Here is a 14,931-nt window from a genome sequence, read left to right as displayed (position 1 = left end):
GAATGAATAGCATCAGAAATGGCAAAATAGAAAAGACTATAATTTTCTTATTTTACTTAAAAGACAACTGACTTTTTGCAGTAAAGCTTACAGCATTATGTGGTTTGTTACATGGGAAAATAAAAATTATGGGGTAGATGGAATTATGTGGTTGCAAGGATCTTATATTTTACCTGATGTGGTATAATATTATTAATTCCAAGTACACTGATACAAGTTAAAGATGAGAGAGAGGCACACAGAGAGCTAAAAAAATACAGTCATGACCTGCACGATAATGTCTTGGCCAACATATATGGACTGCATATATGACAGTGGTCCCATAAAGTTGTAATGGAGCTGAAAAATTCACATCACCCAGGGATGTCATAGCTGTTGTAACATTATAGTGCAGTGCATTATCACATCTGTGGTGACGCTGGTGTGAATCAACCTGCACTGCCAGTCATATAAAAGTATAACGTGTACTATCATGTTCAGTACACAGTACTCGATAATGAGAATAAATGGCCGTTACTGGTTTATGTATTTACTTCACTATATTTAAATATTGCTATTTTAGAGTATACTCTATACTTACAAAAATAGTTTCCTGCAAAACAGTATATGCCATGTAACACAAGAAGCAGCCTCGTACAGCTCATGGTCACTGTGTCTATTGCACTATTTTCTTTTGTGCTCGATTCACCCTCGTGTTGTTTTGTACAGTAATGTGCTGTACAGGCTTGTAGCCTAGGAACAGTAGGCTGTATTACATAGCATGGGTGTGTAGTGGGCTATGCCATCGAGGATTGTGTAAGTGTACTCTGTGATGTTCACGAAATGATGAAATTGCCTAACGAGGCATTTCTTAGAACTTATCTCCATTTTTAAGCAGCGTATGACTGTGCCAGGAATTATAGTAAGAGGAGATAAAAGTAGTCCTGGCTGGTGTGGCTCAGTGTGTTGAGTGCCAGCTTGCAAACCAAAAAGTTGCCGGTTTGGTTCCCCACTGAGGTGCATGCCTGGGTTGCAGGCAGGTCCCGGTTAGGGGAATTTGAGGAGCAACCAATTGATGTTTCTCTCTCACATGGATGCTTCTCTCCCTCCCTCCCTCCCTTCCCATCTCTCTAAAAATAAATAAAATGTTAAAAAAAATGAAAGATAAAAGTATTTTATTAATCCAAGTTGAGGCAGAGGTACAGAGGAATAAAACTGGATGCAACAAACAAAATTACAGTTTTAAGCTGATGTCAATAATTAAATGTAATAGATCTATTGCATGAATTAAAAGGCAGAGATTGTCAGACTGGATTTTTAAAAAAAAAGACCCAACCATAAGCTTAATACTAGAGTTGTGCTTTTAATATTAATGGAGAAGTTAAAAGCAGTAAGATGGAAGAAGATATACCATGCAAACAGTAAGCATAAGAAAGCTGTTATAGGGCCCTGATTGGTGTGGCTTGGTGGATTGAGCGCTGGCCTGTGAACCTAGGGGTTCATTGGTTCTATTTCCAGCTAGGGCACATGCCTGGGTTGTGGGCCTGGTCCCTGGGTGGGTGCGTGCAAGAGGCAACCAATTTATGTTTCTCTTGCACATTGATGTCTCTCCCTCTTTCTCCCTTCCCCTCTCTCTAAACATAAATAAAATCTAAAAAAAAAAAAAGAAACCTGTTATAGGTATAGTAATGTCATAGACAAAAACAGCTGTTTTATAATAATGATAAAAGTTATAATTTATCAGGAAAACTTAACTGCCGGGGTCCAGCCTCGGCGGGGTCTCAGGGTCCCTGAAGGATGCACGGCTAAGGCGAAGAGACTGAAGTGAGACACCGGGTGGGGTGCTGGGGACAGCCAGGCTTTTTGGGCCTGACTGACTCACTGAGAAAAATCAATCTTTATTTTTATAGGGGAGGTTATACAACATTCAACATGTAGTGTGATTATTGAAACAGAAATGGTGACCATAGAAATAATTTCTAAAAAACACAGAAGGTTTTACAGATCAATCATGTTAAACAAAGAAATGACCAAAAAGTACAGGAGGTCCCACAGATCAACCATGTTAAACAAAGGTTATTTTGATCAAGAAGGTCATTAATCAGATAGCCAACAAAACCATATAGGCACAAACTTTCAGGTGCCAATTAGTAACTAGGTATCTATTAAGATTCTAGGAGTTGGTCTAAATTAAAAGGGTGCAAGGGGTGATTTATAAGTATATAGAAATCAACTATTATCCATTGAGATTAAATTTATCTTGGGTTAGGTAACTGGTTTTTTGCCTAGGTTTTTTGATTATACATCTTGGGGGGGGGGGCATGTTTTGTGTTTGTTTCCATGTATTGGGATTATTATTCTCAACTAGAACTCCTTGCTTCTATACACTCCTGTCCAGGGTATGGGAGGGGTAGTGGCTCTAATAAATCTTAAGCTTTCAAGTGGTGACTCCCTAAGAAATGTTCCTAGCAACAGCTTCCTTCAGCTTTCTGGCAGTTGGTCTGCCTATAGTTTAATTTTGTCCTTAACTTCCCAGGTGGGGTAAGCAGGCAACATTAGGGTTGCTAGGGGTCTCTACTCTGTTTTCAGCAAGTCATTTCGCACAGAATCAGAGGCATTGTACAGACTTTTTGTTATAATGCACAGGTATCTAAAAATCCCACCACTTATTGCTAGCAGGGACAGGCATGCAGGAGGAGATAGACAGGAGATCCGGCCACAGTCTCCTCTGCTGTGCAGATGCTTCTCATCCGACCTGACTGTGTCAAAGGTCAGCTGTTGGTTGGCTCCCAACACTTAACAACCCTAAGTGTGTATGCATCTAATAACAGAGTTACAAAATTATGGTGCAAAACCTGATAGAACAAAAGGGACAAATGGACAAATAAATGTTCATAGTTGGAGATTTTAACACCCCCTCTCAGTACTTGATGAGACAAGTAACAGAACATTAGTGAGGATGTAGGAGACTTGAACCACACTAGAACTCAGCCTGACTAATGGACACTTACAGAACATTACGCAAGAACTGCAACATATACATTCTTCTTAAGTGTATCTGGAACGTACATCAATACAGTTTATTCACATGCTGGGCATAAACACGTTTCAATAAATTTCGAAAGATCAAAATCTTACAACATATTGAGTGCCTCAACAGATTAAAATCAGAAGTTAATAACCCTGAAACGTTTAGAAAATTCCCAATATTTGGAAAATAACCAGCATACTTCTAAATAACTCATAGGTTAAAGAAGAAATCACAGGGGTATTAGAAACTATGTCACATGGAATGACATTGAAAACAGTATGTCAAGATTGGTAGGGTGTTAGAATGCAGCTGAGAAATTTATAGCTGCAGATGCTTATACTGGAAAAGAAAGGTGTATGAGCCCTGGCTGGCGTAGCTCAGTAGATTGAGCTCGGGCTGTGAACCAAAGTGTTGCAGGTTCGATTCCCAATCAGGGCACATGCCTGGGTTGCAGGCCATGACCCTCAGCAACCGCACATTGATGTTTCTCTCTCTCTCTCTCTCTCCCTTCCCTCTCTGAAAATAAATAAATAAAATCTTTAAAAAAAAAAAAAAAGAAAGAAAGAAAGGTGTATGAAATTGATGAGCTAAACTTATACCTTAACCAATTAGTAAAAAAATAAATAAAAAAGAGCAAATTAAACCCAAAGTAGGAGAAAATAATGATCAGGATGGAAATCAATGAAATAGAAAATAGAATAATAATTTAAAATATATCAAAGCCAAAGTTGGTTTTTTGGAAAGATAAATAAAATTGTTAAATTCTTGGCAAGACTAGATTTTTAAAAAGGTAAAGGATAATAAGGAATATCAAAAACAACTTTGTGCCATAAATTTAATAATTTAGAGCAAATGGTCAAATTCCTTAGAAAGCCCAATTTACTAAAACTGACTTGAGATAAAATAAAAAATCAGAAAAGCCTTACATATAGTAAAGAAGTTGAATCATTATAGTCTTCAAACAATGAAAACTCCAAGCCCAGTGGTTTCATTGATGAATTCTGTTAATCATTTAAGGAAGCATTGATACCAATCTTACACAAACCCTTGTTTTATGAGGCCAGCATAACCCTTACATTATAAGAAAAGAAACTTACAGACCAGTATCTTTTATGAACATAGATATACAAATATTAATAAATTGAATCCAAAATTATATAAAAAATGATGCTATATCAGGACCAGATGGGATTTATTCCAGGAATTCTAGGTTGGTCTAATATTAAAAAACCAACCAATGAGCTTGGCTGGTATGCTTACCTGTGAACCAAAGGGTCACCTGTTTGATTCCCAGCCAGGCATGTGCCTGGGTTGTGGGCCAGGTCCCCAGAAGGGGGAGTTCCAGAAGCAACCACACATTGATGTTTCCCTCTCTTCCTCTAAAAAAATAGAAAAAAAATTTAAATCAATCAGTGAAATTCATTTTTAACAATATATGATCACCTCAATTGATGAAAAAACATTTGAAAAATTCAGTGCAGTTGTTATCATTTGCTCAATGATAACAACTGAGCAAACCAGGAATAAAAGAGAATGCCAGTCTGATAAAGAGCATCTAAAAACCCTACAGGCAACATTGTAATTAAAGCAAAACACAGATGTTTCTCTGTTGAGATTAGTAATAAGAGTTTCAACTCTCACCACTTTCATTCAACTTTTTATAGGAGGTCATAGGTGGTGCAATAAGGAAACAATACAAAGCATAAAGGTTGGAAAGAAGTTAAAAACGTGGATTCACAAATGACAGGATTATTTACCTAGCAAAATTTAAGGAATCTACTGAACAATTACTAGACCCAAGAAGTGAATTTAGCAATGTTGTATAAGATAAGATTAAAAAACAAAACACTTGTATTTCTATATACTAGCAACAATTTGAAAATGAAACTTCAGAAACAATTCCCTTTAGAGTAGCATCAAAGAACATAAAATAGTTAAGATAAAATTAACAGATGTATAAGACCTGTACTTTCAAAACTAAAATATGGCTGAGAGAAATTAAACAAATATAAATGAACTCATGGATTAGAATTCAAAATTGTTAAGATGTCAATTCTCCCTAAGTTCATCTATAGGTTCAGTGCAGCCCTGATCAAAATCCCAATTACCTGTGTCTGTGTGGGTAGGGGAAGGACAGGGGGGTGGGGTGGGGAGGGATTGACATATTGGTGGTTATGTCATAGCCAAATGCAAAGGCTCTGGAATAGCCAATATAGTTTTTATGAAGAATAAGCAGCATCAGCAAATATATGAACAGAACTGGTTAGAATTAAAACATACATCTGCACACATAACAGTCAATTGATTTTTTGACAAAGGTGACAAGGCTATTCAATGGGAAAAGGAAAATTTTTCAACAAAAGAAACACTTTGTGCTGGAACAGTTGAAGTGTTGGGGGCGGGGGGAATGAAACATTGATCCCGACCTCACACCACAACAAAATTAATTTGAGATTAACATAGACCTAAATGTGAAAGCTAAAAACACGAAGACTCTAAGCCTCTAAAAGAAAACAAAGAATAACTTAATGACCTGTAGGCCAAGATTTATTCGAGGACACAAGAAGTACTAAACAAAAGAAACAACTGATAAATTAGGTTTCACCAAAATAAACTTTTGCTCAAAACACCTTTAAGAAAATGTAACAGTCCGTCATAGACTAGGAGAGGACATTTGGGATACATGTATTTGACAATGGGCTTGTATCCAGAATAAATAAATAACTTATAAATCCTTAATACAAACAAAAACCATTCAAGCAGGCAAAAGATTGGAAGAAATTCTTCTCTCTCTCTCTCTCTCTCTCTCTCACACACACACACACACACACACACAAAGATATATACAAGTGGCCAGTAAGTACATGCAAATGTAGTCCGAAGAGACTTGGTTCTTCTTGCTGACGCATGTAAAGAATTACATATCAGCAAATCTAGTAGTATGTAATCAGTTTATTAGTGGCCCGTTCCCATGGAAGAGAACAGGACTGGGTAGAGTAGGGGGTGAAAGACGAAGTTTCAGAGCAAAGCAGGGTGAAAAGAGCAAGAGAGGCTGAAGACCAGGGTGGCAAGCCCCTGGGCAGCCTGAGGCTGGGTGGCCAGAGGCCCTGTGGCTCGAGAGCCAAGAGCACCCTGAGCCCTTGAGAGAGCTAGAGTGAGTCCTTTGTTCTCAGAACTTATATAGTTGGTGGGATAGAAGGGGGAAAGTTACAAAAGTTACGTTGATTAACGGGTAAATGTGGTGCCAGCTTTCCTGGGGGAATGTGACTATCCAAACTTAGGTATGTGTGGGGGTCTGTTAGCACGAATCCTTATCTTGCTCCAGACCCCATTTGTTCATCTTGTAAAACAAATACGTGACAGGAGGCAGCTAATTAAAATTGGAGCACTTTCCAAAGTTATTTACGGGCTCTTTTGTAAGCATCAGGGACTCCCTCCTAAAACAGATAGTGACCAGAGGTAGGCAATAACCAAAGTTGTTTTATGGGCTCTTTCTCTGGGCACCGGGGACCCTGTCCCACATTCAGGCCTTGGGATGAAAGCACAGTTTCAAGGCTTTCTTTCCCAGACAGTGGAAATGTTACATAGAATTTCAAGGACTTCCCTTCTTTCTTGCTAACATAGTGTCTCTTGTGATGTTGGAACACCTGGCAATATTATCAGACCAGGCTCAGGACTGCTGAGTTAGCGTGTGAGACAAGTTTCCTTTCTCCTCCCTGCCTCGGTTTCCTATTTATTCTACTTAATTGGTAAAAGGCGTTTCCTGGCAACCAGGGTGCTAAATGCTGGCCAGTGACAGTATTGCAGTCTCAGAGCTCTTTCTACACAGTCTCTTGCCTCATTACTATCTGAGAAAAATAAAAGAATTGTACACTTCAAATCCGTGCACTTTACTGAACCTACACTTCCATGGGTGTCCAACCTGCAGCCCAACACAAAATCGTAAATTTACTTAAAACATTATGAATTTTTTGTGTGTGTGATTACGTGTTGCAATGCATTTAATGTGTGGCCCAAGACAACTCTTCCAGTGTGGCACAGAGACATCAAAAGGTCGGACACCTCTGCTACGCTACACAAGCGAAACAAAAAAATAATAAGGTAACATGAAAATCAAAAAAGCCATTCCCAGGAGTCTCCTCCCCATCCACTGGGCCCGCCAGAGCCCACAGGTGGGAAAAGCCGGGAGCCGGAGAAGAAAACCGAAACGGCGCGGGAAGGCTGGGCCGGCGGCCGTGCCCTGCAGGAGCCCTGCCTCCGCTCGGCTAGTTGCAGTTTCGTTTTTCCGTTTCCATTTACGATGGACATTTCCGCGTCAGCCCGGCCTCCCTGCGGCTCGCCGCGGGCTTTAAAAGGAGCGGGGTCCAGGCGCAGGGAGCCGAGCCGGGACCATGACGGCCGAGGAGCGGCGGAATCTGCACGCCTTCCGAGACTATGTCACGAAGATTCTGGACCCTACTTACATCCTGAGCTACATGGCGCCCTGGTTTAAGGAGGGTGAGTGGTCCCCAGCGGCGCCCGCCCCTTGGGGCAGGAAAACAGTTCGGGAAGTGTTTTCCGTTTGCTCCCCCGCTCCTCTTCTTATAATCGGTACGGGAGCCTGCTGGGAACGCGGGGAGCGCAACATCCCCACAACATTTTAGACTAGAAATTGTCAGAGTTTGAGTGTGAGCTTGGGGGACCGGGTGGGGAAACTGAGTCCCAGAGAGGTGAAATGACTTTCTTAGGGGTGCACGTCTCTAGGTTAAAAGCTGAAGAAACAAGTCGCTGTCCATTTCATTATTTCTACTACAAGTTACGTCTACTGGGTGTTCAGTTTTGTGCTCACATCAGAGATTCAGAAATAAGATGCAGGGCCTGCCTTAAAATCCTTTACAACTCAAGGTTTTGGGGGTGGGACAGGAGTACACAAATGGTTACCAAATGCTGGCAGAGCTACAAGGAAGCTGATGCTTAATCTGCCTGTCACTTCCCAAAACCTGGAAACTTGAGAGGAGCAAGACTTGGACTGAATAGCTTTAGGCTTCAATTCAGGTGTTTCTATCCAGTTTTTGAGACACACCACGATGGATAATGGGCATTTTGTACATTTGCATTCAAGTGTTTTGTGCTGGAGGTGAGCACAGGCTTTGGGCACGGAGAAGGGAGGTGTGTGTGCCTGCAGGGAACTGAGATGAGGGAGTGGATCTGGCAGTTCCTTTCCAGGCTCCAAGTGCCTAAATATCTTTCCTCAGGTGAGACAGTTTTTGGAAATCACATTAAAATAGATGGGGTAACTTTTCTGCTGATTTTCTGTCAAACCAAACCACAGGCTGTGGAGTGAGGAGTGAGACAATGCCACCAACAGTGGACCTCCACTTCCTAGCTGTGCTCAGACTGGAGTAACAAAATAACAGCCTAATGACCACAGAGTAGCTTCTGCCCCTGAGGACTGTAAGCCCCAGCAAGGCATTCTTTTAGATTTCTCTAGAATGAGTGAAACACGAACAAACTGGTGTGAGTTCCATTTTTTCATATGCTCATGTACTGATTCAATAAATAAGCAACTCATATGTGTGAGGCATTATGCTAGCACTATGCTAGCGTGGTAATTTACCATGTTACTGCACATATTATTTAATAGGAAGCATCACATTAGAACTGAGGAATTAGTGGTGAACATAATAGAATTGGTTCCTGCCCTAATAGAGATTAGAGTGTATATGTGGAGGCAGGTAACTAAACAAACAATAGATAATAAGGCATGCTAACGAAACTGGAAAAGCCGGTTTTTGTGCTGCCTGTCACCTACCAGACCCAATAAGCAGAGACGAGTATTGAATCTTTATGGGCGCTTTATTCAGATGGGCAGCGGTCTGAGAAGACGCTGGGTTTGTACCCTAACAGACCACCTAAAATTCCATTCTAAGACAACCCTTTTTATAAGGAGAAAAAAAGTGTATGTGACAGGTCTGGAATTCAAGGGAAAAAAGTGTAGGGTTAGGGTTCAGCAAACAGGTTAATCAGATAAAAGCTGCAGTCCAGCAGTTTCCCTGACATCCTTCCATCTGCTGACCCGTGATTTGCTTTATCTGTGTCCTGTGTCATTTTCTTTATCTATGACCTGGGTTGCAGACTGTCTCTCCCTGGAACAGAATGGCTGGGATACCACCTTGATTGCTTGTGGTCTCTTCTGGAGCACAAAGATCAATGGCTTCTGCTCTCCTGGAGTCAGGGTGGGACGTACCTGCAGTTCCTGAAACAATAGCTTTTCACATGCATTAACTACTAGGCTTATTAACTATTACCTTAAACTAAAATTTTCTGACTCTTGACTCCCCTATCAGTAAGTGCTTTAATGGAAAACCATGGTGTGCAGTGGGAGCACAAAGGTGGGATAATTTTTAGTGTATTTGTTAGTTTTATAGTTAAAATGCAACCACAATATAAGTAACTGAAATGTAAGTTTTCTTTTAAAAAAAGCAAGCTGAGGAATACTATGTATAATATTATTATTTTCTTCTTTTTTTTAAAGATTGTATTTATTTATGAGGGGAAGGGAAGGAGAAAGAGAGGGAGAGAAAAACATCAATCCTCAGCTGCCTCTCCCATACCCCCAACAGGGGACCTGGCCCTTAACCCAGTCATGTGCCCTGCCTGGGAATAGAACCAGGAACCTTTTGGTTTGCAAAGTGATGCCCAATCCACTAAGCCACGCCAGTCAGGGCAATATTATCTTCTTTTTGAATGTTAAAGTCGAGCCCCTCACCAGGGGCAACTTTTGTCAATTAGCTGGCTTCTACCTTTCCTGTTCATTTCTTTATACTTTATCACATACACATGTATCCATAAACTTTTTTCTCCCCAATTATTTTTCTGTTTTCTATTAGACTGATAAAGTTTTCTCTGTCCAATTTTTTTTTTCTTGGCTTCTTTGGAAGCTCTGGATTTTATTGGTTAACTTTAATTGTGACAAGTGTATTCTATCAGTCAGGATTCAGTCAGAGAGCAGAAACACTAATGAGTGTTATGGCTGCAGGTACACTTTTTGACTTTTTTTTTGTTGTTGTTGCCCTCATTAGAAGGCAGTGGGAACTTATCCGTATGCTATGCATGCATTCGCGTGTGCATACACACAAATACACCAATATGTTTAAATTACTTTAGCAGTATCCGGTGTCTCCTTTCCTATAATTCTCCTCTCCCTGTGTTAGATATTGGGGAAGGAGCATTGAAGACACATTTCTTCTGGAGAGCTTCGCAGTCACTGGGGTCTGCAGGGCTTTACTTAGGTTATACGTGATGGTTCAAGGTAGACCTGGGTGTGGGCTACAGATTTTTTGCAATATCCCTTTGGAGTTAAATGCTAACCCTGTACACTGCAGGGGCACTGGGGAGGCAGTATTCTGAACATTTGTCCATTCCTTCAGTAACATTTTCTGGACACATTCATGAGCCAGGCACTTTGTTGGTGGTTAGAATATAAAGATGAAGACAAAGATGATCACAGCATGTCCATGGTCATAGTCTAAGGGAGAAGACAGACCCTCAGACAGTTACTACATACTGTGTAGTGTCAATGCTCTCGCCCGAGGCACATGAAGAAACTGAGAAAGCACTCGAAAGAGAACAAGACATTCTGCCTTGGGAAGCTGAGGATGGCCCATGTGCTATGTACAGGGATGGACCTTGAAAACAGTATGCTCAGTGAAAGAACCCAGTCGCAAAGCCTACGTACTGTATGATAACATTCAAATGACATGTCCAAAATAAGCAAATCTTTTAGAGACCCAAGTAGACTATTGGTCTCCTGAGGCTAAGGGGAGGGTCAATGGGAAGTGACTGCTAGTGAGTACAAGATTTCTTTGTACAGTAATGAAAATGTACTAAAATTAGATAGTTTCACAACTCTCAAAAACCACCGAATTTTACACTTCAAGAGGTTTACTTTGATCTTTGATAAGACGGAGAAGGAAAGCACTCCTTCCTTTCATTCAGCATAACTTTGTCAGTGCCTGCGACCTGCTATGTTCTCTTCTAACCTCAGAGAACACAGTGGTTAACCATCTAGACAGCTGGCTGGCTCCTTTGGGATTTACATTCCCCTGACAATGGGAAGAAAGTGGAAAATTACCAGTGCCAGGTCAGACGAAAGCAACTGTTCGGTTACCACCCCAGACTTGGAGTTAGTGTGCAGTCAGTATGACAGCCTGCAGGTTGGTGGGTGGTTTTCTGCTATCTGGCCTCACTGTGTTTCTCTTTAGCTCTTCTTGTTTTCTTTCAAAAGGGCCATGAAAATATCTGTTTCTTTCTAACTCTGCTTGCGGAGTCCACTGTAATTGTTACTGATGCCACGGAGTGGGTCTGTCCTCACAGTCGTAATCCTGCAGTTCATTCAGACGTTTGAACAAGAGACTATCAAAGTGTTGGATGTGTTGACGGGAGGGATCTGGTTCTTCTTGCTGATGCATGCAAAGAATTACAGATCAACAAATGTATTAGTGTGTAGTCAGCTTCTTAGTGTGACCCTTTCCCATGGAAGAGAATGGGTCTAGCTAGAGTGAGGGATGAAAGGCACAGTGTCAGGGCAAAGCAGGACGGCAAAAGTAAGAGTGTCTGAAGACCAAGGTGGCAAGCCCTGGGTGGCCTGAGGCCAGGTGGCCGGAGAGCCAAGAGCACCCTGAGCCACCAAGGGAGAGAGAGACCAGTCCTTTGTTCTGAGGGCTTACATAGTGGGTATGATAGGAGAAAAAGTTTGCATATTTTAAAACAATATTTTATTTATTTATTTTTTAGAGAGGGAAGGGAGGGAGAAAGAGAGAGACCGCATCAATGTGCGGTTGCTGGGGGCCGTGGCCTGCAAACCAGGCATGTGCCCTGACTGGGAATTGAACCTGTGATGCTTCGGTTCGCAGCCTGCGCTCAATCCACTGAGCTACACCAGCCAGGGCTAGGTTACATATTGATTAATGGGAAAATGCAGTGCCAGCTTTCCCAGGGGGACGTGACTACCCAAACTTACTATGTGTAGGGGTCTGTTAGCCCAAATCCTTATCTTGCTCCAGACTCCATTTGTTCATCTTATTGTAAAACAAATATGTAACAAGAGGCAGTTAATTAAAATTGGGGTACTTTCCAAAGTTATTTATAGGCTTATTCTGTAAGAACTAGGGACTCCCTCCTAAAACAGATAGTGACCAGAGGTAGACAGTTAACCAAAGTTGATTAATGGGCTTCTTGGCGCACTGTGGACCCTGTCCTGCATTCCAGGCCTTGGGATGAAAGCAAAGTTTCAAGGCTTTCTTTCCCAGATAGTGGAAATGTTACACAGAATTTCAAGGACTTCCCTTCTTTCTTGCCAACATAGTGTCTCTTGTGATGTTGGAACACCTGGCAATATTATCAGACCAGGCTCAGGACTGCTGAGTTAGCGTGTGAGACATGTCTCCTTCCTCCTCCTTGCCTCGGTTTACTATTTATTCTACCTAAGTGGTAAAGGGTGTATCCGGGCAACCAGGATGCTAGCCGCTGGGCGGTTACAGCTGTGCAGCCTCAGGGCTCTCCCTGCGCTGTCTCCTGCCTCAGAGGGAGCCTTTGTTCTTCCACCCAACCCAGTGCTACCGTGACTTCTGCCGTGCTGTGGGAGACTTTCTCACACATCTTTAAGAAACTTGTCTTCTTTTTAATATATATTTCTTTATGTTTCAACAGTTTCAATGTGGCTTCTTCTATATACCCTTGGCTAGGGACTTCTCTTCAGCTAGACTTCAGGCGGTTCTCAGGGATGGTGGTTCTGTATTTCAGCTGTAATTTTGATGTGGTCACGGGAGGAGCTGAGCACACGTTTACCTACCTTGCCATCTTCCCCTTTTCTTTAAAACTGCCCTAAAGTGTGCTCCCAGACTTCCCTAGCAAACCAGGAGAATTTTCAGAGAGGACAGGAGGGTGGGTTGGTGAAGAGTGGGCAGAGAATTTGCTGTCTGCCTGCAGTTCCTTCTATTGCTGTGATTCGCTAGTTTCCATCCCCATTTGAGAGTGGTGGACAGCCTTTCTCAGGTTTTTCCTCCAGCGATTAGTGGTTCTACAGCTGATGGGTCACTCTTGCTTCTGTCTGTAGATGAGATGCAGTATATTCAGGCCGAGAAAAGCAACAAGGGCGTGATGGAGGCTGCCTCGCTTTTTCTCAAGTTCCTCCTGGAGCTGCAGGAGGAAGGCTGGTTCCGTGCCTTTCTGGATGCTCTTCACCATGCAGGTCAGTTCATTCTTTTTACTCACAAATCGGAGTGTGTCGCCTGACTGTTTCAGAATGCTGCAAAAGTGAAATGCTATTAATTTTTAGGTATCCATGTAGAGCTCCTGTCTTTTAATCTGAGGCAAGGTAAAGACTATTTTCAGGCAAAAATGTAATTATCTACCTGAAATATCCAAAGGAATATACAGAGTATTGTCACTCATGGGAGAGTTTATCGAGTTTATTGGGTACAAGATCAGTATACAAAAGTTAGTTGCATTTTCGCCCATTGAAAGCAAACAGAAAATCTAAACTAAAATGATGAATCACTTATAACAGTACCAGAAGTTAGCATGTGTTTAGGAATAAACCTAGCAAAAGATGTGTAAAGTCTGATGGAAATATGATGAAATATTATTGAAATATACTGAAGAAGTTCTACCTAAGTAGAGATATACACATGGAGAGGAAGACTTGATACCATAAAAATGCCCTCTCCCCCTACATTGATCCATATATTCAATACAGTTCTATTGTATGGAATAAAAGTTGTATTGTATTGTATTGAATAAAATCCTACATGCTTTTTCATGAGTTTGACAGAGTGATTCTAAAATCTATATGGAAGAACTAAGATCCTAGAATAGTCAGGAATTCCCTGAAGAAGAATTAAGTAGGCTGGGTTTTCTCTGCTTGATACCAGATTTATTGTAAAGCCATAGGCATCAAGACAGTGTAACTCTGGCTTTAGAACTGACAGCTGAGCAGTGAGATAGAACAGAGAGCCTTCAAACCAGGGAGCTGCTTCAGTGCTCTTGATATTCCCCCCCCCACCCAAAAAAAAGCAAACCCCACCCAGTGGACTAGCAGATGTGGCCATGCCTGCTGCTTATTACGTCACAGGGGGCGCACCGATCGCAGCCAGTGGGTGCAAGAGAGCCTGCACCCCCTTGTGTCTGAGACTTGTCTTAAGGGGTCCCAGACGAAGGAGGCACGTGTCCTACATTACCTCAGTGTAAAGGAAAGGTCAGGAAGCAGTCACAGGACAGGAAGGCACTCCGAAAAGTTTATAAGGAGGAAGTTACAATCCATTTCCAAAACAATGCACATCCTTGCTGGCCAGTGGCCACCTGACCAGCCCTCAGTTATGGGAGGGGGAAGGGCCATGTAGTGACCCCACAATTTTTAAGTTGGCCTCATAAAAACAGTCAATGCTTTTTTTTTTCCAGGTTATTCTGGACTTTATGAAGCTATTGAAAGTTGGGATTTCCAAAAAATTGAAAAGTTGGAGGAATATAGATTGCTATTAAGGCGTTTGCAACCAGAATTTAAAACCAGAATTAACCCAAATGATATTCTTCCTGAAATATCTAAATGTTTAATCAATCAGGAATGTGAAGAAATTATACAGGTAATTTAATTAAAATAAAATTCTGAATTTAGGGGAAATAATTTGAACATGGAAAATATTTTGTTTTCTATACTGTTTTAGAACTAAGAAAGATCACTGAAATCCACAAAAGTCCTCAAATCTACAGTATAATTACCTAGAATAATACATTTATTTTTCTTTTTAAAATATATTTTATTGATATATATTTGACATTTGACATTACAGTTGTCCCATTTCCCCCCCTTTATTCCCCTCCACCCTGCACACCCCCTCCCACCTGCATTTCCCCCCTTTAGTTCATGTCCATGGGTCATATAT

General features: G+C 41.3%; 1 protein-coding gene across 1 annotated transcript in view; it reads left to right on the top strand.

The window, feature by feature from the left end:
* The first annotated feature begins 7,209 nt into the window (after positions 1 to 7,209).
* DDX58 (DExD/H-box helicase 58) overlaps positions 7,210 to 14,931 on the top strand; it is a 45,426-nt gene continuing 37,704 nt past the window's right edge. Inside the window, exons 1-3 of the mRNA XM_028530168.2 lie at positions 7,210 to 7,507; positions 13,107 to 13,241; positions 14,450 to 14,631. Of these exons, the coding sequence (XP_028385969.1) occupies positions 7,402 to 7,507; positions 13,107 to 13,241; positions 14,450 to 14,631 (423 nt within the window). The 5' untranslated portion in view covers positions 7,210 to 7,401. The remainder of the gene's footprint in view (positions 7,508 to 13,106; positions 13,242 to 14,449; positions 14,632 to 14,931) is intronic.

This window comes from Phyllostomus discolor, chromosome 3, assembly GCF_004126475.2.
Source record: "Phyllostomus discolor isolate MPI-MPIP mPhyDis1 chromosome 3, mPhyDis1.pri.v3, whole genome shotgun sequence".
Taxonomy (NCBI): Eukaryota; Metazoa; Chordata; class Mammalia; order Chiroptera; family Phyllostomidae; genus Phyllostomus; species Phyllostomus discolor.
The sequence above is the reverse complement of the archived record's forward strand: the minus strand, read 5'-3'. Positions and strand labels throughout refer to the sequence as shown.